At 36.5% G+C, this 26,135-nt stretch overlaps 1 protein-coding gene across 3 annotated transcripts in view; it reads right to left on the reverse strand.

Annotated features, from left to right (window-relative positions):
* Window positions 1-14,069: 14,069 nt before the first annotated feature.
* C11H2orf73 (chromosome 11 C2orf73 homolog) overlaps window positions 14,070-26,135 on the reverse strand; it is a 30,507-nt gene continuing 18,441 nt past the window's right edge. For all 3 annotated transcript variants that reach the window (XM_067007600.1, XM_067007602.1, XM_067007599.1), the window contains 2 exons: window positions 15,345-15,460; window positions 14,070-14,500 (listed from right to left, as the gene is read on the reverse strand). In XM_067007600.1, the coding sequence (XP_066863701.1) occupies window positions 14,132-14,500; window positions 15,345-15,460 (485 nt within the window). In that variant the 3' untranslated portion in view covers window positions 14,070-14,131. The remainder of the gene's footprint in view (window positions 14,501-15,344; window positions 15,461-26,135) is intronic.

Consider the following 26,135-nt stretch of genomic DNA (forward strand, 5'->3'; position numbering starts at 1 on the left):
GCACCTTTTAAAAACTGAAGTAGGGCTTCCCTGGTGGCGCAGTGGTTGAGAATCCGCCTGCCGATGCAGGAGACACGGGTTCGTGCCCTGGTCCGGGAAGATCCCACATGCCGCGGAGCAACTAAGCCCGTGAGCCATGGCCGCTAGGCCTGCGCGTCCGGAGCCTGTGCTCTGCAACGGGAGAGGCCACAACAGTGAGAGGCCCGCATACCGCAAAAAAAAAAAAAAAAAAAGTAATTTAAAAACTGAAGTATAGTTGATTTACAATGTTGTATTAGTTTCAGAAGTACACCACAGTGATTCATATATATGTGTGTGTATATACTTTTCCAGATTCTTTTTCCTTATACGTTATTACAAAATATTGAGTATAGTTCCCTGTGCTACACAGTAGGTCCTTGTTGGTTATCTATTTTATATATAATAATGTGTATATGTGAAACCCAAACTCCTAATTTATCCCCACCCCACCCCCAATTCACCATGTTAAAGTGTAGAATTCAGTGCTGTGCGTTGATCACCACTATCTAATTGCAGAACATTTTCATCACCTCAGAAAAAACCTCTTACCTTGCAGTCACTCCTCACTCCCTCTCTCCCACCCCCAGCCCCTGGCAACCACTAATCTCCTTTTTGTCTCAGTGGATTTGCCTATTTGGGACATTGCCTACAAATGGAATCATATAACTTGTGGACTCTTCTGTCTGGCTTCTTTCACTTAGCATAATATTTTCAACATTTGTCCATGCTGTAACATGTATCTGTACTTCATTTCTTTTTATGGCTGATAAATCTTCCATTGGATGCGTATACAGATGGCCCCCAGCTTAAGCGTTTTTTCACTTTATGTGGTGCGAAAGTGATACACGTTCAGCAGAATCCATCAGCCACAGGATCACAAGGGTAAACAACCAATACATGTACAACCATTCTGTACCCATACACCCATTCTTTTTTTACTTTCAGTACAGCATGCAATAAATTACATGAGATATTTATTGAATTACATTCAATAAATTACATGAGATTACACTTTATTATAAAATAGACTCGGTTAGATGATTTTGCCCAATTGTAGGCTAATGTAAATGTTCTGAGTGCCTTTAAGGTAGACTGGGCTATGATATTTGGTAGGTTAGGTTTATTAAATGCATTTAGACTTTTATTTTCAACTTTAGATGGGTTTATTGAGACTTAACACCACTGTAAGTCCAGGAAGATCTGTACTGCATTTCGTTTATTCAAAAATTGATGGATATTTGGGTTGTTTCTGCCCTCTGCCTCATAAATAACACTGCCAGGAACATTTGTGTACGTGTTTTTGTGTGGACATGTTTTCCTTTTTCTTGGGTATCCTACGAGTGGGATTGCTGGGTTGTATGATAACTCTGTGTTTAACTTTTTGACGAACTGCCAAACTGTTTTTACAGTGGCTGCACCATTTTATAAACCCACCGACAATGAATGAGGGTTCCAATTTCTCCACATTCTCAACAGCACTTGTCTTCTTTTTGATTTTACCATCCTAGGCGGTATGGAGTGGCTTTTCATTGTGGTTTTGATTTGCATTTCCCTAATGACCCAAGATGTTAAGAATCTTTTCATGTGTTTATTGGCCATTTATATAGCTTTCTTGGAGAAATAGTTATTCAAATCCTTTGCCTGTTTTTAATTTTTATTTATTTATTTATTTATGAAAGAAGATGTTGGGGGTAGGAATTTATTAATTAATTTATTTATTTTTGCTGTGTTGGGTCTTCGTTTCTGTGTGAGGGCTTTCTCTAGTTGCAGCAAGCGGGGGCCACTCTTCATCGCGGTGCGCGGGCCTCTCACTATCGCGGCCTCTCTTGTTGTGGAGCACAGGCTCCAGATGCACAGGCTCAGTAGTTGTGGCTCATGGGCCTAGTTGCTCCGCGGCATGTGGGATCCTCCCAGACCAGGGCTCGAACCTGTGTCCCCTGCATTGGCAGGCAGATTCTCAACCACTGCGCCACCAGGGAAGCCCCTTTGCCTGTTTTTTAAATGGGCCTTTTAAAAAAAATTGTTGAGTTTACAAATTGTTTATGTTTTGGATAAAAGTCTCTCATATGATTTGCAAATATTTTCTCCAGTGGGTTGACTTTTTACTTTCTTGATGGTGTTCTCTGAAGCACAACTGCTTTAAATTTTAATAAAGTCTGACTTGTCTATGTTTTCTTTTGTTCCTTGTGTTTTTGGTGTCATATCTTAGAAACCATTGACTAATCCAAGGCTATAAAGATTTATACCTATGTTGTATTTTTACAAGTTTTATAGTTTTTGCTCTTACATTTAGATCAGTGATCCATTTTGAATTGATTTTTGTTAGGTGTAAAAAAGAGGTCCAGCTTCATTCTTTTGCATGTGGTTATCCAGCTGTCTAGCACCATTTGTTGAAAAGACTATTCTTTCCCCTTTGAATTGTCTTGGCATCCTTCTTGAAAATCAGTTGACCACAGATATATAAGTTTATTTCTGGAATCTCAATTCTATTCCATGGGTCTATATGTCTATCCTTATCCTAGTACCACACTGTCTTGATTTACTGTAGCTTTGTGGTAAGTTTTGAAACTAGGAAGTGTGAGTACTTACTTTGTTCTTCTTTTTCAAGATTGTTTGGCTATTCTGGGCCCCTTACATTTCCATATGAATTTTTGGATCAGCTTTGATTTCTGCAAAAGAAGGCACCTGGGATTTTGAAAGGTACTGTGTTGACTCTGTAAACCAGACTGGGGAGTGTTGGATTTTAACAATATCAGTTGTACCAGTCCATGAACATGCACATTCTTTCCACTTATGTAGATCCTCTAATTTCTTTCTACAATATTTTATCATTTTCAGTTTAAAAGACTTGCAATTTTTTGATACACTTATTCCTAACGGTTTTATTCTTTTTGAGAGTGGGATGGAAATAGAGTGAGTTAAAACACCACAAATCTCACTGTTCTCACAAAGATTCAGTCATTTTTATTGAATGACTGCTCTTCCAGTTATTGTAAGCCTTTGATGAATTTTCAAAGTTTTGAAATGGTTGATTTTAACCACTTTTGCCAGTGTTCTCATTTCTTTCACAGAGGAATGGATTTTCTGAAGTCTTTTCTCTGACATACCAGAAATCAGAACTGTCTCTTATTTATTTCACTGCCTTATTTTGGTTTACCTGCCTCGTCTCTGAGGACATTTGAGGTATAGAGGCAGGTGACTCAAACAAAGAGGTATGATGCAGAAGTTCACTGGGTCACAGGGCATCTTGGTGGTTGTCAAGGTTATATTAACAGACAGATATATTGGGCTAAAATTCCCATTACTGAGGCCACAGATAGAGTGGTGTACCTGAGATGTGGTTTAACTAGAAGTTGTTCCTCAGTGAACTGAAATTGAGAGAGCCATCAAGTGTCCAATAATAAGGTATGTTTTTCATGTTTCTTGGTGGAGGCTCAAACCAAGAAGAATATCATCCCAAATCTAAGAAGGACAAATGCATTTCAAATGTCAGCTTTAATCAATTCATAGTTACAACCTGGAGCTCAGTGCTGAGAAGATTCTGTGATCATATGTGATAGTGCCAATCACTTATCAGTCTGGTCCAGCTAGATAATAATGACCACTCAAGCAGGGTGAATGTGGAGAATAAAGGGATTATTTAGGAAGCTGCAGGCAGAGTTAAAAGAAGTCAATAAGGAGGGTGCTGTACCATAGCCAGAAATAGTGACTACTACTTTAAGGCTGAAAGGACCTTTGATAGGATTGATTAAAGAAATGAGAGTTTTATCGACTCATTTAGAGTTCTTCTTCATTTTGCCATTTCTTGTACCATAACCGAGGTTAGTTGTAATAATATCAATACTTTGTCCTTTAAAACTTCAGAATTTCATGGTTGAAAATGCTTGGGAATATTTTTAGAGCTAAACAAATGCAATTTATTGTTAACTTCTTCTATCAGTCATTCCAGCTCCATCTAATGTAGTGAGAGGTTCTACATTACCAAGAAGTTTCACTATAGGCTTAATTATCTTGTTTAATCCTCACAACAAATAAATCAGCAATGCAATGTTTGAGAGCCCGCAAGACCACTTTCCTTTCTGACACTAACTGCAAGTTCAACGGTCCCCAAGATCACCTTTAGGTTCAATAATTTGCTAGGAGTCACAGAACTCACTAAAAGTTCTTATACGCACGGTTATAGTTTATTACAGTGAAAAGACACACATTAAAATCAGCAGAGAAAAGAGGCACATAGGGCAGTGTCCAGGAGAGATCCAAGATTGAGCTTCCAGTTGTTGTCTCCTTGTGCAGTTGTGGATAGTGTTAACTGCTATCAGTACTGCATGATAGACATATGAAATATTGCCACCTAGGATGCTTATCTGAGTTTTGGTGTCCAGAGTTTTTATTGAGCTTGGTCATATAGCCATTGTTGACTGCCTGCATGGCTGACCTTAGTCTCCAGCCCCTCCAGAGATCAAACTAATATTGCATAGCCCAAGACACCCCTCAATAAATCACACTGTTGCATAGACCATCTGGCATGGCCCAAGGTTCCCAGGTCAACAAAGATACTCTTATCAGGAAGGATATTCCAAGGTCACTTAGAAGTGACCTTACAGGAGAGGCCAGTCCTATTTCTAGGCAAGGTTAATCCTTCACTACACAAACATGTAGGGTTATAGAATCCTAATTTAAAAAAACAGAATGAAGGAAACCCTTAAGGCAGGCAGACATGTGATAGGGATTTTCCTTTTGTCCTTATAGCTCAGTGATACTTTAGTGTATATAAGAATTACTATACACAAAATTTTGTATACTAGACATCCTGGGCTACATGACGGACTTTCAAAGGACTTTTTCCTTTACAACTTAACTTTTTTTTTTTTTTTGCTGTATGTGGGCCTCTCACTGTTGTGGCCTCTCCCGCTGCTGAGCACAGGCTCCGGACACGCAGGCCCAGCGACCATGGCTCACAGGCCCAGCTGTTCCACGGCACATGGGATCCTCCTGGACCGGAGCACAAACCTGTGTCCCCTGCATCGGCAGGCAGGCCCTCAACCACTGCGCCACCAGGGAAGCCCACAACTTAACTTTTAAAAATACCTTCTTGGGACTTCCCTGGTGGTCCAGTGGTTAAGAATCTGCCTTCTAGTGCAGGGGATGTGGGTTCAATCCCTGGTTGGGGAACTAAGATCCTACATGCTGCAGGGCAGCTAAGCGCATGTGCTCTAGAGCCTGCATGCCACAACTACTGAGCCCATGTGCTGCAACTACTGAGCCCACATGCTCTGGAGCCCACGTGCCACAACTAGAGAGAAGCCCCACGCGCTGCAACGAAAGATCCCACATGCCTAAATGAAGATCCCACATGCTGCAACTAAGACCTGATGCAGCCAAAGAAACAAAAATATTTTAAAATAAATAAAAATACCTTCTCACTATACCCAGCTCCCACCACAATGAAATACATAAGCAGCTGCTACTATAAAGAAACAAAAGCAAAGGAAACAAAAACAACCTACATAATGAAATTGTTTTTACAGAAGAACTTAATCTGGAAACTCAACTTCTGTTAGGGCTACAATTAAGATTCTAGCCATAAATACTCCATTAGGTCATAGGTCTCTTCAACACACTTGTTTATGATTGTGAAACAAAGAGCTAAGAACTCTTGGGACCATTTTGGGGACATCTCCTTCTAGTGAAAAGTTGACTAAAGAATGAGGAAATTGTGTGGCTTATAAGGTTACTTAAGAGTAAAATATTAGGCATTCTTAATCTACAGAATTAAAAAAGATAGTTTACAGAGTCATTTGAAGAAAGTTTTATAATAAAGAAGTCAATCATTACAAGCAAGTAAAAAGTAACATGTTTTCTCTCTTCCTCACAAAATTCACTCTTTCAGAGATGTTTAGTGTGGTTATCCATCTCTGACTTGTTGGGCATTTAACAGCACTGGGCTGTGCCTTCCTGGCTGAAGTATTATAGATCATCTTGAGATAATTTATCAACCAAAAGCATTCTCTCTATAAATCTTACTAAGTTACCAATGAATTTCTGTGGTGGAAAGTACTTTTTTCCCCCTTTTTTACATTTTGATTTATAGCATGCCCTTTGCTGAGCTGTGTCTCTTAAGAGAACAGTGATTCTCTCTAATGGTTACATGTAGCCTGCCCTCCTTACACCATGAATTCAAATACTCAGCAAAATATCCTCTTACCAATAAATATATTTTTTTATACAACACATTAGTAATTAACTTGGATAATTTGCTTTTTAAAGAAACAAACCTTTGTTGCACAATAGATTAAGCCAATAGTTTCCAGACTTTGTGATTTCACAGACTAGGAAAATTCCCAAAGTTTTTTTGGGGAGAACTAACATAGAGTTGTCAAATATTTTCTTTTGCCAAGTAAAGACACAACAAGGGAAAAAAATCCCACAGAATCTAGTATCAGAATTATTTTACAAAAGAATATTTTTGTAGTTAATATATGAGTTAATCAATATGATTTACCAATTTGTCTTATTTTTCTGCTTACATCCTACTTTTTCTGTCCAGGTGCAATATGTCTTTTAGTAGTAATTTCAGTGAAGGTCTGTGAGGAACAAACTGCATTACTGTGAGTGATTAAAACCATGGAATCTGGGGCAGAATTCCTGTGCTTGAATCCCCATTTGGCCACTGACTAGCTGTATTACCTTGGGCAAGTTACTTAACCTCCCTGTATATTAGTTTCATCATCTCTAATAAGGTAATATTAATAATATCTCAAAGTGTTGCTGTGGGGATTACTGAGTAAAAATATATAAAGCACTTACTACAGTGCCTTGTAAAATTGTATTAAATAGCACTTGCTATTATTATTAATCTGTATATGCCAAAAATGTCCATGTTTTTCCTCATTCTTGAATTACAGTTTAGTTAAGCATGGGATTCTATGTTGACTATTATTTCCTTCAGTATTTTCAAGATATTACTCCACTATCTTCTTACATCTATAGTTGTGGATGAGAAGTCCATTGCCATTATGATTGCCTTTCCTTTATAGGCAAGAATCTCTTTTCTCTAATTGCTTTAAAGCTTTTTCTCTTTACACTTTGTGGTTTCACTATTATGTGTTCATGTGTGAATTTAACTTCATTTTTCTAGCTCAAAATTGCTCCTTCAAATTAAAGACTCACATCTTTCTTCAATCCTACAAAATTATCAATAATTGTGTAAATTAGGATAAGATTCTGCTACAAGTGATAAAAACAAACAAAAAACAGAAAAACTCTAAATTAGAGTGATTTACACAAGACAGAAGTTTCTTTTTCATATAAACTAAGCCTTCCAGGTGGTGTTTGATGATGTCAGGGACTCAGGGACCCTTCTATTTTATTGTTCCACCATTCTCAGCAAGGAGATTCTCTACTTGAACTTAAACCATAATATCTGCATTCCAGTTACTAGGAAGGAAAAAGTACAGAGAAGGGCCTACCTCCTCCCTCTAAGTACTTTCTGGAAGCTGTTTCTGCTGTTTTAGTTACATCTCAGAACATAGTCATATTGTCAATCCAGATACAAGGGAAGCCAGGAAATACTGTCTTTTGTCTGGGCAGCTAAATTCCCAGCTAAAAATGGGTGATTCTATGAATAAGGCAGAGAGGGAGATTGGTTACTGGAAACAAATAGTAGTCTCTATCATAGCCATTTTTTTGGTTGCAAATTTCTCTCGTATTCCCTTTATTATGTCCTTCTGGAACTCTTAGTAACATTCTATTCTCTTTGCCTCTTTCTTTTTAATATATTTTTATCTTTTTGTGTTATATTCTGTGAGACTTCTTCAGCTCTATCTTCCAATTTACTGATTTGCTTTTAAGCTGTGTTTAGTCTACTGAGTTAAGCTTTTTTTTTTTTTTTTTTTTTGGTGGTACGTGGACCTCTCACCATTGTGGCCTCTCCCATTGTGGAGCACAGTCTCCGGACATGCAGGCTCAGTGGCCATGGCTTACGGTCCCAGCCGCTCTGCAGCATGTGGGATCTTCCTGGACCGGGGCACGAGCCCATATCCTCTGCATCGGCAGGCAGACTGTCAACCACTGTGCCACCAGGGACACCCTAAGCTTTTTAAAAATTATACATTTTTATTGAAGTATAGTTGATTTACCATATTATATTAATTTCAGGTATACAGCATAGTGATTCAGTATTTTTACAGGTTGTACTCCATTAAAAGTTATTACAAGATAATGGCTATAGTTTCTTGTGCTATGCAATGTATCCTTGTTGCTTATCTATTTTGTACATAGTAGTTTGTATCTCTTAGTCCCATACCCCTAATTTGCCCCTCCCCCCTTCCCTCTCCTCTGGTAACAACTACTTGTTTTTGGTATCTGCGAGTCTGTTTCTATTTTGCTATATACATTCATTTGCAGTATTTTTTTTTTCTTCTTCTTTTTTTTGCGGTACATGGGCCTCTCACTGTTGTGGTCTCTCCCGTTGCGGAGCACAGGCTCCAGACACGCAGGATCAGCGGCCATGGCTCACGAGCCCAGCTGCTACGCAGCATGTGGGATCTTCCTGGACCTGGGCACGAACCCACGTTCCCTGCATCGGCAGGCGGACTCTCAACCACTGCGTCACCAGGGAAGCCCTGCAGTATTTTTAAAAATTCCACATATAAGTGATATCACAAAGTGTTTGTCTTTGTCTTATTTCACTAAGCATAATATTCTCTAGGTCCATCCATACTGCTGCAAAAAATATATTTTTTATCTTTAGAATTTCTATAACTTTTTCCCTGAAATATGCCTGTTATTTTTTTATGCTCTTCTGTTTTTTTTATTCTTTTATGTCTCAAATAATTTAAGCATACTTACTTCATAGTCTCTTTGCTCTACTGTCTGTAATTCTTGGGGGATGAATTCTACTAACCCATAGAAGACATATTTCTATATTTATATACATATACACACAAATATATATGTATGTAGGTGTGTGTGTGTGTGTGTGTGTGTGTGTGTGTGTGTGTGTGTGTTTATCTCATCTTGGGTATTTCTTTCCATGGTGTCTCATGTGTCCAGGATTGCAGAGGGTTATTATGGAACAGTTTTGTATTTGTCTCTACCAGCAGTCTTCAGGTTTCCCTGGTTCAAGCCAGCTTTTCTGTTGCTACCTCAGCTTGGGTTTCCTGCACTATTCATGAATGCACATTTGGCCCCCACTCTTGTGGACAGCTCAGTTTGGGAGGTATGTCATGTGGTGGTAATCAGTCTGCATTCTCCCCTAATTCTAAGGCTAATGGGAGAAGATATTCTAGAATCCTTTTCACGTCAGCAAAGCTCTTCTGGGATCCTGGCTGTATGCTCAGCTCCAACGCCATTGCACTTCGAACCTCAACTCCCCTTTCAGCTTAGGTATTAAAATCCCAGCCCCTAAGTCAACTTCTGATTCCACTTCTCCATTTGCCTGTTTAGCCTCACCTCTTGCTCACCACTTTTTAGTGTTCTCTTCATTTCTGGTATTTGAGGATTTTAATTTCTTAGTTTAGTGCTTAGTTGCGTATTTCAAATGTTTTTATTATATTTTATCGAGCATTTATCTGTGTAAGGAGTGATGAGTGCTTTCCACATCAACTTAGTCTGTCATAGTGATTAAAAAGATAAAAAGTCTGATAAAAAGTCTGGCAAAAAGAATTTTAAATCCCCCAAAGCAAAATAATAAAAATCTCTCAATAAAAGTATTGAAATTATTTGCTTCAGTATACTAACCTTGTTTTTTCATTTGTAATGGGCTAGCATTGCCCTGTGGGTTGACATTTAAGAATTAATGGATAGAGCATTGAGTTGGTTGAGTTGGTTGAGGTCCTGGCTTTGTTGCCTGCTAATTGCAAACTTGAGGAAATTACTTAAATTCTCTGAGCTTATGATTAGCCATAAAATTGGCATATTATTATTTTCCCTGCTTCATATGATTATTGTAAGGATCAAATGAGATAATGGATTTGAAAATGCTTAATTTTTTTATTGAAGTATAGTTGATTTGCAATGTTGTGTTAGTTTCTGGTGTACAGCAAAGTGATTCATATATATATATATATTTTTTTTTTCAGATTATTTCCCTTATAGGTTATTACAAAATATTGAGTATAGTTCCCTGTGCTATACAGTAGGTCCTTGTTGGTTATTTATTTCATAGTAGTGTGTATATGTTAATCCCAAACTCCTAATTTATCCCTCCCCCACCTTTTCCCCTTTGGTAACCATAAGTTTGTTTTCTATGTCTGCAAGTCTATTTCTGTTTTGTAAATAAGTTCATTTGTAACTATTTTTTTAGAGTCCAGATGTAAGTGGTCTCATATGATATTTGTCTTTGGCTGGCTTCCTTTACTTGGTAGGATAATCTCTAGGTCTAAGTTTGAAAATGCTTTAAAACTTAAAACACATCATACAAATTTATGGTATTATTAATAGCAACATCAAGGGTTGAAAACCATTAACACATTCATTAAGATAGCTTTCAAATACTATATGAAGTATTATGGGATTTTTGGTTTGGTTTGGTGAACTGAAAAAAAAAACCCACCCCTGTATCCTGGTAAATGCTATCATTCTATGAAAATACCTAATAAGGGAACTACTTGGAAACATTCAAATTTTCTTACGAAATTTAAGAGCAGCATTTGTACTGATAGGCAGTTATAACTTTAATAGACTATGGAATTCATTGTGGAGAGATATACTCTTAGCAGTTAAAAAACAGAGACTCGAACCTGGAAGTCATCATTGCATTTTGTTATTATGTGTTTTCTCAAACAATGGATACTGAAAGTTCAATTAATATTTTGTGAGGAAACATAAACTCTTTATTTAATGCAGAAAAGATGTCCTCATATTTGAAAATGCTGAGAACTACCAACCTAGCCTATGGTCGTAGTCCACTAACTGGCTCCAAACCCTCCTTGTCTCACTAAAACATATTCTCTAAGACAGAAGGATTGTATCAGTCCTCCATGATTATCAGTCAACTATGACATCTATTGCTGAGTATCTGTGATTTACTAATGGTTAAAGTACTAAGTTTGCAAATAATTTACTTAAAAGAAAATGAAAGATTGACTCGAGATGGCAGACTGATCATACACCTCTACCACTTACTCTGTATTAAATCTCATAAAAATACAGGTAAATAGATCTAGATAATAAAATACAGTTTAAGAGCATTGGAAAACAGGGAAACTTCCTATCAAAAGAAATACTTTTTTTTTAGAAGAAATACTTTTTAATTAAATTCTGAAAGATATCACCAAGAACAAATGTTTGGAAAACGAAAATAAATGAAACAAAAGCCCTACACGTGTGGAGGTAACTGCTGGGGGGTTAAGTCTGATAGAATTACTAGCTTAGAGTCAGTGAATATTAAGAAGTGGAAAGGGCCCTAGAACAATTATCAATTTGGAAAATTAGGGAACTGCATGTGGAGCAGCAAATTAGTTCTCCCCTCTTCTGTGTGCTAAGAAATGGGCAGCTGTGGTATGAACTGAATCATACACTGTAGCTAGAAAAGCAAGTGAGTGCCGAAGTAGCTACTAACCCCCAGGGGGATCAAAGAGCCCATCAAACAAATCATCCTCAGGTACTATCTGACTGCATATCCCAGCCCTGTTCTAAAGTCAGGCTATAGTAGACAGAAACAGCTTATACTGATAGGGATTTGGAAATATCATGCATAAGACTGTACAATTAAGTCACCAAACATTTGAGAAAAAGTACAATACCAAGAAAGTGAGTCATCACACTAAACAAACAAAAATTAATTAAGAAAGCAAACAAAAGGCTTTAAGCATAAGTACAATATTCTAAGAGCAGCTTTTGTATCCATAATATAGGGAGAGTCTTATGTATTAAGGAAGCATGTATAGATCTTGGAAATTAAAAATACAGTCAAAAATTTAAAATTTCAATAGATGACCTAGCATAATAATGGACATGGCTGAAAAGCAAATTAGTTAGTAGAAAGTAAGTGCCAAGGGATTCTTGCATTACTTAGTGGTAAAGTACGATGAGAAGGATAATGAGAGAAAAGTTAAAAGACCTAGATGATAGATCCAAGTGTTCATTCTGTTAGTAGCTGTCCCAGAAGGAAAGAGAGAGAATGGAGGGGATGGAAATAACAGAAAGAGCTACAGAATAAAATTTTCCAGAATGGAAGAAAGATAAGAATCTTCAAACTGAAAGTATTTTAATTCTTTTCTCTCCAGTTGTGAGGTTTTAATCATTCTCTTTGTTGTACTGTTGTACTCTTGCTCAGTCTGATTTTCTTCTTTGTGTGATTTGTAGTTTTTGTTTGTAACCTTGACTTTATCAGGGACTGTTTCTTCTGTGGATTGTGGAAATATCTTTCTGGGGGTGGGGAGGGTGTTGCATTTGCTTTTGTCAGGCACCTCAGTGGTATCACCAGCAGGATTATTTTTTATGTTAATTTTTCTGTCATATGAGATGACCTGCATGTAAACTCACGTTTCAAATTGGAATGTGGTGCAAACTTGAGGTTTTACTTTCTCACAAAGATTTATTATCTATAGCTCTAGGCAGAGGCAAACTTTCTTGCTAACAGTTAAGCGAGTGGAGTTCTTCTAGTCTGCCTTATACCAAGAGAGCAGCTATTCCAAAGTTCTAGCTTTATGCAGGTTTCAATGCCATCTCTCTATTTTGGAGGCCATAAATTTCCATCTCTGTTCCAATGTGAATTAAAATTCAAGTCCATAGTCTTTTTTAAAAATAGTGTACACTTTTAAAAAAATATTTTTTCAAGTCCCTAGCCTGTAAGACCTCTCTCCAGATCTGTAAACAACCTCCATTCCCTTCCCCCACTCACATCAAAGCTTGTGTTCTTATTGCTCCAATTATATAGTATATCTATAATATGGAAGACTATGCTGCTGTTAAAATAATGAGGTAGTCTACATGTGTTGACAAGATCTTCAAGATATATATTGATACATAAAATAAGCAAGTTCTTTATTTTGAAACATGAGGGTTTCCCTGTTTTGTGAGCTGGGCTGTATGTTTATTTATTGTTCCATTTTATTCAGCATTTCAAGGTGTTTGTAATGAAAAGGGTTCACTATTAGCCTTAATCTGCTATGTTGTAAGAACCAGAAGTTCCCAATACACAAATATTTAATAATGGCATTCATTTGTTTGCAGTCTATTAAAATGTCTTTAGTGGAGGAATAAAGATACACCTGTAGTCTTACCAGTACTACAGATAATAGTGTACAATGGATATGTTCCCATGGAAATTTGTTGGGCATGTAAATACTCTTTGGGGCAGCTGAGGAATACTTCACCTACTTCCACTTGTGTGCAACATAACACAGCTTATAGTAGATACATTTTTGGCACACCAAAATGTACCAAATAGAATAACTGGTAGAATTACTAATACCAAACTCTGCCAAAAAGCAAAGGTTGAATTAGTGCTAGAAATAATTTAAATAGAAATCAATTTAGGAAATATTTTGATATTCTAGGTACTCATGCCTTTCAATTAAAAGTGTGTGTGTGTGTGTGTGTGTGTGTGTGTGTATCTTGTACTGGGAGAAATGTTTTTAGTTTTTACACTCTTAATTGTATATAGAAGGGTTCAAAGTTTTAGAATAAGGAGAAGAATTCAAGGTTATAGGAGAATGTTATCTTAAATTGAAATTTCAATTATAGTAATAGTGATAATGTGAGTACATTGATCACTGATCATTGTGTATTATCTCATGCTCAATATCCTTATGAAGTTACTATTATCCTAATTTTACAGATGAGGAAACTGAACTCGAGAAAGGTTAAGTAATTTACCTAAAGTCACACAGCCTATATGTGGTGAAGCCAAAATTCCAGCCCCAGTTTGATTCTAGAGCCATGGCTAGCAACAGTCTAACATAGAAATATGTCTCATATCCATCACTCATTGGAGACACACTTACATTTTTGGTGTATTTTATTATCTTTATTCATTTTCCCATTTATGTAAATTGTCATTTTTGAGGTTATTGACAATAGAAAAAACAAATGTGAGGGCCTGTATGATGATTCTGAAATCATCTACATTCTAAGGACTATGTTTTTATTTGAAGAAGGTAGTTTATCCTGATTTATCCTGACTTTTTATTGGTGCACTTAAAGAATGATGCCTGGTGAGAAGAGCATTTACTGCAGTTATTTGAAAGATGTCTGCAATCTTCTCCCTTCTCTCAAGACTTCTGGGACATGTGTTGGCTGCCTCTCTGACGTCTGTTTCTGATAAGTGAGTTTTAGTCTCTAACAACTCCTGGGAATTTTGTCGGCAGAGACCGGGTGAGATCATTTTGCTTTCCGCTGAGTTTCCTTTCTCTGTTTTTTTGGACTGCTCTGATGAGCATGACCCTGGAGCATTCAGTAATACCTCTGTTCTCTTAGGAACTGTTGGCCTACTCCCTGGTTTTATCTCTGTCTGCACAAAAACTCCATGTCGCTGGAAAGGAAAACAAAGTTGATGTTAACCAGGGCACACAAGTTGCTGGAAGATGCAGCTGTGACCTGAGTTCATGTATTAACTCAAGTCCTGATTGAAGCAGGCACTTATTTCTCTGCCTCTTCATTGGCTGTCACCTTAGTTCAAAACTGAAGACGGAAGCATAATAATTATTGGTGAACCATTTAAACAAATTATGAACAAGGGTGCACCAGAAAATGAACAGGAAGGGAAAAACAGGAAGTCAAAGGAGTGGCATCTCATTATCTCCCATTCTCAATTTTTCTGTCATTTGAATTGTATGAGACTATTCATATCCAATTTCATTTCTTGCTCTGCAGGTTGCTATGGATATGATAGAAACTGCAGTTCATAGACCTAAGGATTTATGATTGCATCATAAACATCTATTACTTCTAACAACTAATAGTTGTTGTGAAATATTATTATTGTTAGCTATGGTGAAATATGAAAACAAACATCTGTAGTTGGGAAAAAATCCAGCAATTGACTATTACATTACTGTTCAATTTATAAAACTTATATGCATCTCCCTGCCACACACATACATAAGCATATCAAAAAATTTAGCAAGTTGCTTTGATACTACCTTAAATGAATGATTTTAATAATTTGAACCAAATTCCAAAGACTGATCCAAAATTATGACATCATTCTTTAGTTTTGACTATGACATGTGGTTAAGATTTTATCCTCCTAATAACCATGTTAGTTTGTTTAAATCAACTTGAGAAATACGATTATGACTTGAAAGGCTTAGAGTTCTACCATAAATCTATCCCATCATAAAGTATTAAGTAATTGATTCTAAATACTGACTCACCTTTCCCCAGATGGGCTCATTGGGTGTTTTCCTGGCATCATACTGATGTGAAAAAGAGATGCGTTCTATAAAATTCTTTCGGAGTTCTGCTGATGCATCAGGAGAGGCAAGTGGAACTAAGAGGAAAAAAAGAGATTTTGTGAAGTCAGGATAAAAGATTTGTATATGGAAATGTAATCAGTATTTATAATATTTTTGCTTTACCAGAAATGTTAATGAAACTAAATTCTTTTAAGTATGAAAGGTTACCTAAACACATCTAAATAATACTATAGTAGATTCATCATTCTTTCTCCATGAAAAGAACCAAATCAAAACAACCAAATTAGTCCCACATGTGGAATTGCTAGTAATTTAAAAAACTAATAATAATGTAATAATGGCTTTTAAAAATCAACTGTTAGATCTGCTTCTTGCACATATACCAACCAAAGTGTTAGGAAAAGCATACGTACAATTTATTTGTCAACTTATTTTTACTACTGAAAAGGCGTTGAGAAATTTATGCATAAGTTGCTCCCTGCTAGCACTGACAAATGAACTGGAAGATTCCAGGGCTGCTGCACTTAGAGTTGAACACACAATTCTTTTCATTTCCCATTGACAAAGGCTCTGAAAGTTTGTGAGAGTATTAAATTCTTTAAAAATCACTTTAAAATAATCTTTCAATCTGTGTAATAGCTATATAGGGGTTCATTATATTGGTTTCTCTATGTTTAAAATTTTTAATAATTTAAAAAACTCACTTTAGTTTTGCTTTTAGCACATAACGTTATGTAAGGAGTCAGAGTAACACCCAGTTTAGTGACATAAAATTCTGTCAAGGAAAAAATTAAAAATTTCTCCCTTTTATAGAAAAATATATACTTAAGATAATATGTACACCTACCATATCTATGGAGTCATAACAAGAAACTGGTAACAGTGGTTGTTGCAGGGGGAGAGAATTAGCTAGCTGGAGGACAGAGGTGGAGAAGGGTGGATTCACTTTCACTTTTTTCCCTATTGTACCATTTGAATTTTGTACAGTATGCCCGTATTAACTGTTAAAAAATAAAATTTATTTTTTTATTTTTTATTTATTTTATTTATTTATTTTTTTTTGTGGTACGCGGGCCTCTCACTGTTGTGGCCTCTCCCGTTGCGGGGCACAGGCTCCGGACGCGCAGGCTCAGCGGCCATGGCTCACGGGCCCAGCCGCTCCGCGGCATGTGGGATCTTCCCGGACCGGGGCACGAACCCGTATCCCCTGCATCGGCAGGCGGATTCTCAACCACTGCGCCACCAGGGAAGCCCAAAAAATAAAATTTAAATATGAAAAACCATGACTTTAAAATTAGGAAGGATACATAAGAAGGAAAAATATGTTAGTAAATTCACATTTATTAAGCATTCATGAATTTAATTCAATATTCAGACATTGAACCAATTTTACTAGCTAGAATGATAATTATTCCAATATTTATATATTACATAATGTGAGATGGCAATCTTTTCTAGCTAGCAGGGAAAAATGCTAATTGATAACATTTCCTTGATTTCTAATTGAGATCAGATACTCAAAACTCATTTTCTACTTAATCATTACCTTTCTTTTAGGATTTGCTAGCACACAAAAGAGAGCAGGTGCCAAAGATTTAACATAAATTTGTGGACAACTATTACATTGAGAAATTCTAAGCATAAGTTATATTTTTTCCACCAAATCGTTAAAGACTATCAGTTTTGGGGTGAACGCCATGGTCTGGCTCACAGAATGTTAGTGTTTCCAGGAACATAGTCTGATAACTCTTTGAATAAAATGAAGCAGGTCTAAATTTAGGCATTAATCAGGTGGGGTTAATGGAGTATCCAAAGCATGGGCTTTGGGATAAGATAGACATGCTTTCAGATTCCAGCTCTACTGTGTTTCCTAGTTGTGTCACTTTGGACAGGTCACTTAACTTCACTGAGATTCAATATCTTCTCTCTAAAATGGGGATAATGATAATTTGCTTTCAGAGCTGTGAGGATTAAAGACAATGTTTATAAAGTCTCTAGAATGCTGGGTCAAATTAGAAAGGAACTTCTAAGTTAGTCAAGGGGCAGGCTCTTTTGCCTCCTGACAACAGGGAAACGATGGAAGAGGAGAAGCATGAATGTGATGAACTATCAAAATGCTGGGAGAAAACCAAAGGGTTTAGTAAACTGCTATGAAGGGTTGGTGGCAGCTTGGGCTGGAGGGTAGGGAGATCAGATGTAGACAGTAGAGAATAGGTTGGGAGAGCTTTTAAAATCTGCTCTTGACTTTCTCCCACATTGCTTTGGGAAGATCACTGTTTGCCTCAGGGCGGCAGAAACTGGCAGCAACAGTCTAGCCATGTGTTGTCAACTTAGTAACATTGGAGCAGCACAGAAATCCCTCCAGGGTAAGGAGCTGATGAAAATGGATGCATGCAGCCCCTTGGGCATTTCCTTCTCCAGCACTCCCAGAGCAACTGTCAGTGCTGGTGGATTAAAAACATCAAGAGATTGACTTCTCTCCTGATGCCTCTTTTTAGGAGTTTAAAGGGGAAAGGAGTGGAGCCCTGAATAGAGGATTGGTCTCAAATAGGGACAACAAATGGAGATGGTCAAAACTGGTTTTGTCAGGCCTGACCCCCTCCAGCCTGACCTTCATCTTCTTTCCTTAAATTCATTGAGAGGTACACAAGCCAGACCCTGGTCTTTAGCCTTTGCTGACACAGGGCTGATAATTCCCCTTGGGGATTATGACCTAAGATAAACTAGAGAGACACTGTAAAAGAAAGACAATAAGATTTAAAACATACTCTGTGAAGCAGAATTATTAGAACTTATGTACCAAGAATAAAATAAGCATAACAAATATACTCACAGGTACAGAAGGTATTCTTAATATAATAAGAGGTCATAAAAAAGAATCATGTAAAATATTAGAAATAAAAATATAATAGTTGAGGGCTTCCCTGGTGGCACAGTGCTTGAGAGTCTGCCTGCCAATGCAGGGGATACGGGTTCGTGCCCCATTCCGGGAAGATCCCACATGCCGCGGAGCGGCTAGGCCTGTGAGCCATGGCCACTGAGCCTGCACATCCAGAGCCTGTGCTCTGCAACAGGAGAGGCCACAACAGTGAGAGGCCCGCATACCACACACACACACACACACACACACACACACACACACACACACACAAAATATATATATATATAATAGTTGAAGTAGAAATGATGAGATAAAAATAAGATTTATGAACTAGAAAGTCAGACTGAAAAGCTCTCCCAGAAGGAATCTGGAAAGGATAAAGAAATAAAAATAGAAAAGCTAAGAGACATTGATTGTAGAAATAACAACAGTAGAATTCAGGAAACCTAGAAGAAGAAACAGAGAAAAGGAAATGTTTAAAGAAACAAGGATGATAAATACATAAGAATTAAAGAAAGCCCAAAGACCTCAGATTGAAAGGGCTCACAGATTACCGAACAGGTAGCAAGGCCAGGAGTAAGATGAGGCAAGTGAGGCTTATGGGATGCAAAATGTAAGGAGGCACTTGCATGATCCTGGGAGTGAGTGCCTCCTTACATTTTGCACCCTAGACCTCTCACTTGGCTCACTCTCCTCCCAGTCCTGCATGGTAGATAAGAAATAACTCACATGTAAGACACTTTATAGAGAAATTTAAGACCATCTGAGACAGAAAAAATTCTAAATATTTCAAAGAGGAGAGGTAGATTACCTACAAAGGAGTAAGAAGCAGATTTATATCAAATTTGACAACATTGGACACATAATAATTTATTAATATTTTTAAAATAAAGGGAAAAAACTTTAAGCCTGGAATTTTAATATCCAACCAAACTGTCATTTAACCATGAAGCCAAAATTTAAAAATATTGGGAGGCAAAGAATGCCTCAGAATATTTCCCCATAAACAGACCACTTCAAAAAATTTCTAGAGGAAGAACTCAAATAAGAATAGAAATAAATCAAGGAGGGCGCCTAAGGTATATGGAAGAAAACAACATAACGTTTTGCCTCCTTAAAAAGACAATGACTAAAGAACAGAAAAATAAGTATTACACCTATAATAACTCAAAACTAAAATTCTACTGTTTAACATATTAAATTCTGGTGAGATTCTGGTGAATATTATAGAAAATGAAAAAAGTAGTATAATGATTACAAAGGAAAAGAAAAAACTGTCATTATTTATATGTAATATAATTACCTGAATAGAAAAACCACTAGAATCAATAATGACAATAAGGGTGTAGCAAGGCAAGCAGATAAGTGTACAAAAATCAAAAGCATTTTGCTATAATAAAAATAACCTACTACAAAACAAAAGGAAAAATAAGATACAGTCCCTGTAGGAATAAAACTATACAGTATAAAGTTTCTAGAAAGTAAGACTTCACAAGACCTCTATAGAGAAAAAATTTTTTTAACATCTTTATTGGAGTATAACTGTTTTACAATAGTGTTAGTTTCTCCTTTACAACGAAGTGAATCAGTTATACATATACATATGTTCCCATATCTCTTCCTTCTTGCATCACCCACCCTCCCTATCCCACCCCTCTAGGTGGTCACAAAGCACAGAGGTGATCTCCCTGTGCTATGCTGCAGCTTCCCACTAGCTATCTAATTTACATTTGGTAGTGTATATATGTCCCTGCCACTCTCTCACTTTGTCACAGCTTACCCTTCCCCCTCCCCATATCCTCAAGTCCATGCTCTGGTAGGTCTGTGTTTTATTCCCGTCCTACCACTAATCTCTTCATGACATTTTTTTTTCTTAGATTCCATATATATGTTTTAGCATATGGTATTTGTTTTTCTCCTTCTGACTTACTTCACTCTGTATGACAGACTCCAGGTCTATCCACCTCATTACAAGTAACTCAGTTTCATTTCTTTTTATGGCTGAGTAATATTCCATTGTATATATGTGCCACATCTTCTTTATCCATTCATCTGTTGATGGACACTTAGGTTGCTTCCATGTCCTGGCTATCGTAAATAGAGCTGCAATGAACATTTTGGTACATGACTCTTTTTGAATTATGGTTTTCTCAGGGTATATGCCCAGTAGTGGGATTGCAGGGTTGTATGGTAGTTCTATTTGTAGTTTTTTAAGGTACTTCCATACTGTTCTCCATAGTGGCTGTATCAATTTACATTCCCACCAGCAGTGCAAGAGTGTTCCCTTTTCTCCACACCCTCTCCAGCATTTAATGTTTCTAGAATTTTTGATGATGGCCAATCTGACCGGTGTGAGATGATATCTCATTGTAGTTTTGATTTGCATTTCTCTAATGATTAATGATGTTGAGCATTCTTTCATATGTTTGTTGGCAATCTGTATATCTTCTTTGGAGAAATGTCTATTTAGTTCTTCTGCCCATTTTTGGATTGGGTTGTTTTTTTTTTTTGTTATTGAGCTGCATGAGTTGCTTATAAATTTCGGAGATTAATCCTTTGTCAGTTGCTTCATTTGCAAATATTTTCTCCCATTCTGAGGGTTGTCTTTTGGTCTTGTTTATGTTATCCTTTGCTGTGCAAAAGCTTTTAAGTTTCATTAGGTCCCATTTGTTTATTTTTGTTTTTATTTCCATTTCTCTAGGAGATGGGTCAAAAAGGATCTTGCTGTGATTTATATCATAGAGTATTCTGCCTATGTTTTCCTCTAAGAGTTTGATAGTGTCTGGCCTTACATTTAGGTCTTTAACCCATTTTGAGTTTATTTTTGTGTGTGGTGTTAGGGAGTGTTCTAATTTCATACTTTTACATGTAGCTGTCCAGTTTTCCCAGCACCACTTATTGAAGAGGCTGTCTTTTCTCCACTGCATATCCTTCCCTCCTTTATCAAAGATAAGGTGACCATATGTGTGTGGGTTTACCTCTGGGCTTTCTATCCTGTTCCATTGATCTATATTTCTGTTTTTGTGCCAGTACCATACTGTCTTGATTACTGTAGCCATGTAGTATAGTCTGAAGTCAGGGAGCCTGATTCCTCCAGCTCCGTTTTTCGTTCTCAAGATTGCTTTGGCTATTTGGGGTCTTTTGTGTTTCCATACAAATTGTGAAATTTTTTGTTCCAGTTCTGTAAAAAATGCCAGTGGTAATTTGATAGGGATTGCATTGAATCTGTAGATTGCTTTGGGTAGTAGAGTCATTTTCACAATGTTGATTCTTCCAATCCAAGAACATGGTATATTTCTCCACCTATTTGTATCATCTTTAATTTCTTTCATCAGTGTCTTATAGTTTTCTGCATACAAGTCTTTTGTCTCCTTAGGTAGGTTTATTCCTAGATATTTTATTCTTTTTGTTGCAATGGTAAATGGGAGTGTTTTCTTAATTTCACTCTCAGATGTTTCATCATTAGTGTATAAGAATGCCAGAGATTTCTGTGCATTAATTTTGTATCCTGCAACTTTACCAAATTCATTGATTAGCTCTAGTAGTTTTCTGGTAGCATCCTTAGGATTCTCTATGTATAGTATCATGTCATCTGCAAACAGTGGCAGCTTTACTTCTTTTCCTATTTGGATTCCTTTTATTTCTTTTTTTTCTCTGATTGCTGTGGCTAGAACTTCCAAAACTATGTTGAATAAGAGTGGTGAGAGTGGGCAACCTTGTCTTGTTCCTGATCTTAGTGGAAATGGTTTCAGTTTTTCACCATTGAGAACAATGCTGGCTGTGGGTTTGTCATATATGGCTTTTATGCCTACTTTCTGCAGGGTTTTTTATGCCTACTTTCTGCAGGGTTTTTTATCATAAATGGTTGTTGAATTTTGTCAAAAGCTTTCTCTGCATCTATTGAGATGATCATATGGTTTTTCTCCTTCAGTTTGTTGATATGGTGTATCACGTTGATTGATTTGCATATATTGAAGAATCCTTGCATTCGTGGAATAAACCCCACTTGATCATGATGTATGATCCTTTTAATGTGTGGTTGGATTCTGTTTGCTAGTATTTTGTTGAGTATTTTTGCATGTATGTTCATCAGTGATATTGGCCTGTAGTTTTCTTTCTTTGTGACGTCTTTGTCTGGTTTTGGTATCAGGGTGATGGTGGCCTCATAGAATGAGTTTGGGAGTGTTCCTCCCTCTGCTATCTTTTGGAAGAGTTTGAGAAGGATAGGTGTTAGCTCTTCTCTAAATGTTTAATAGAATTCGCCTGTGAAGCCATCTGGTCCTGGGCTTTTGTTTGTTGGAACATTTTTAATCACAGTTTCAATTTCAGTGCCTGTGATTGGTCTGTTCACATTTTCTCTTTCTTCCTGGTTCAGTCTCGGCAGGTTGTGCATTTCTAAGAATTTGTCCATTTCTTCCAGGTTGTCCATTTTATTGGCATACAGTTGCTTGTAGTAATCTCTAATAATCTTTTGTATTTCTGCAGTGTCAGTTGTTACATCTCCTTTTTCATTTCTAATTCTATTGATTTGAGTCTTCTCCCTTTTTTTCTTGATGAGTCTAGCTAATGGTTTATCAATTTTATTTATCTTCTCAAAGAACCAGCTTTTACTTTTATTGATCTTTGCTATTGTTTCCTTCATTTCTTTTTCATTTATTTCTGATCTGATCTTTATGATTTCTTTCCTTCTGCTAAATTTGGGGGTTTTTTGTTCTTCTTTCTCTAATTGCTTCAGGTGCAAAGTTAGGTTGTTTATTCGAGATGTTTCCTGTTTCTTAAGGTATGATTGTATTGCTATAAACTTGCCTCTTAGAACTGCTTTTGCTGTATCCCATAGGTTTTGGGTCGTCGTGTCTCCATTGTCATTTGTTTCTAAGTATTTTTTTATTTCCTCTTTGATTTCTTCAGTGAACTCTTCGTTATTAAGTAGTGTATTGTTTAGCTTCCATGTGTTTGTATTTTTTACAGATCTTTTCCTGTAATTGATATCTAGTCTCATAGCGTTGTGGTCGGAAAAGATACTTGATATGATTTCAATTTTCTTAAATTTGCCAAGGGTAGATTTGTGACCCAATATATGATCTATCCTGGAGAATGTTCCATGAGCACTTGAGAAAAATGTGTATTCTGTTGTTTTTGGATGGAATGTCCTATAAATATCAATTAAGTCCATCTTGTGTAATGTATCATTTAAAGCTTGTGTTTCCTTATTTATTTTCATTTTGGATGATCTGTCCTTTGGTGAAAGTGGGGTGTTTAGAGAAAATTTTTTAACTCAAAGACAAAAATTGAGCTGAATAGACTTTCCGTTCCCTTAGATAGGACGGGATAGTATGTTACTGTAAAGTTGACAGTTTTTCCTAAATTAATCTATAATGTCAACACAACCCAATCAAAATTCAGCTGGATATTTTGAGAAATGTCATAAATTCCAAAGTTGAAATGGAAAAATAAAGGTCCATAAATAGAGAGCTTAACTGCGAAAATGAAGAGCAAAGAATGAGGAATTTCCCTATCAGATATTAAGACAAGCTAAAAATCTATATCATTAAAACATTTTAGTAATGATCCAAGGACTGAAAATTAACCTAAGGAATGTAACAGAGAGTTCAGAGACAGACTTATTCATATAGGGAACCCTAACATACAATTAAGGAGGTCCCCCAAGTTAATGATGGAAGTGTAGATTGTTTAGTAGATGGTATCCAGAAAACTTGTTTACTACATAGAGAAAAATGGAATAGGTTCCCCATTTAATACTGAACATAAATTTGGGCTATAGAGTTAAATACATAATTATGGAAGGTAAAATGATAAAACCAAGAGAAGAAAATGTAGGAGAAGGTTTTTGTGACCTAAGGGTAGGAAAACTCATCATAAACACCCAATGCACAAACCATAGGTGAAAACTTAATAAACTTGATTACATCAACATTTATTTCTGTACACCATGAGCAAAGTTAACAGAGCTGGTACGTTGGGAAAAAATATTTGTAGCATGAAAACTAAAAGGGATAGGACATCAGTGGGAATGGCAGAGTAAAAACCTCCCAAAAAACTGCTTCTCCATAAAAGCAATGAGAACATTGGCAAAAATAATCAAAATCAACTTTTTCAGAACTTTGGAAATTAACCAAAGGCTTGCAACAATCTGAGAAGCATTTATTCAAGAAAAATGGCTTAATCTCTGTAATAAAAGCAGGCCTTTGGCCCAGTTTTCATGCCCCTCTCCCCACCTTGTCATAAGCCTTGGAAACTAACAGCCCTGAATTTATGGTGAAAATCAGCAAGAAGCTTAACAGCCACTGGAAAGAACCACTGGCTTTGGAACTTCCCACAAACATGAACTCAAAGAATTGTTATTTCACCTGGCTGGTAGTTCTTTGGAAACTCCATTCCTAGGGCTTGTCTTTATAGACAATGACTCAGCCTCTCAGTGTAAATAGCCTTTCCCCCAAAGGCATTTGTCAAAAACAATCAAGGGCAATTGTTTAAGAGGGCAGCTGCCCTTAATGGCAATAATAGTTGGGGCAAACAAGAATCTGACCCAAACTAGAAACTTTTATGCCTCCTACCTGCTTAAAATCCAATGCCAGCAATTTCCCACACAGGAACCTATCCTTGGACAACACAGGTCGTATCCACCTACTATAAGGAAAACTTATATGATGAATTTAAGTTACCAAATTGATGTCTTAGTGAGAGAAATGCATAGAGCAAAATCTCTATCATCATTAAAAGCCCTCTGTAATGATAACAAAAATACCTCGCCATAAACTAGATTTAATACAAATAGTATATTGCATATTTTTCATATAGGGTAACAAAGATTGGTCACATGCTTTTTTTCAAAACAAATACTTTAATACTTTACTAATATTCAAAACCAGTATTCTACCAACCAACACAGTTCTTCTAAAATAAATATTCAGTAAGTCTTTTAATTTTGGGAAGGTTTGGGATTAAATGTAGAGATGATAAAGCAAATACAATTAAATCTATAATTTGTTATATAATATGTCAGAAGAAAATTTGATCTAATAGTTTTCTAGTGTTGACAGTTTTAGGGAAATATGATTAAGTTTATAAACAGTATTAAAATGTTTGACACGTCTGTATTTACTATATTTATAGGTTTAATTTATTAGATTTACAAGAATTTTTTAATTGTTTGGGAAAGTTGCTTTATTTTTGAATTTTATTTTATTTCTATTTAAAATTTTTTTTAATGTATCAGGGTCTTATTAGTTCTTATTACAAGAATTTTTTAATTGTTTGGGAAGGTCTTTTTTTTTTTACATTTTTAAGGAAAATCAAATTTCCTTTTATTTCTTTTTTCTTTTTTTTTAAACATCTTTATTTGAGTATACTGTTTTACAATAGTGTGTTAGTTTCTCCTTTACAACAAAGTGAATCAGTTATACATATACATATGTTCCCATATCTCTTCCTTCTTGCATCACCCTGCCTCCCACCCTCCCTATCCCACCCCTCTAGGTGGTCACAAAGCACAGAGGTGACCTCCCTGTGCTATGCGGCAACTTCCCACTAGCTATCTAATTTACATTTGGTAGTGTGTATATGTCCCTGCCACTCTCTCACTTTGTCACAGCTTACCCTTCCCCCTCCCCATATCCTCAAGTCCATGCTCTAGTAGGTCTGTGTTTTATTCCCATCCTACCACTAATCTCTTCATGACATTTTTTTTTCTTAGATTCCATATATATGTGTTAGCATATGGTATTTGTTTTTCTCCTTCTGACTTACTTCACTCTGTATGACAGACTCCAGGTCTATCTACCTCATTACAAGTAACTCAGTTTCATTTCTTTTTATGGCTGAGTAATATTCCATTGTATATATGTGCC

The sequence above is a fragment of the Kogia breviceps genome, chromosome 11 (assembly GCF_026419965.1).
Source record: "Kogia breviceps isolate mKogBre1 chromosome 11, mKogBre1 haplotype 1, whole genome shotgun sequence".
In the NCBI taxonomy this organism is placed as follows: Eukaryota; Metazoa; Chordata; class Mammalia; order Artiodactyla; family Physeteridae; genus Kogia; species Kogia breviceps.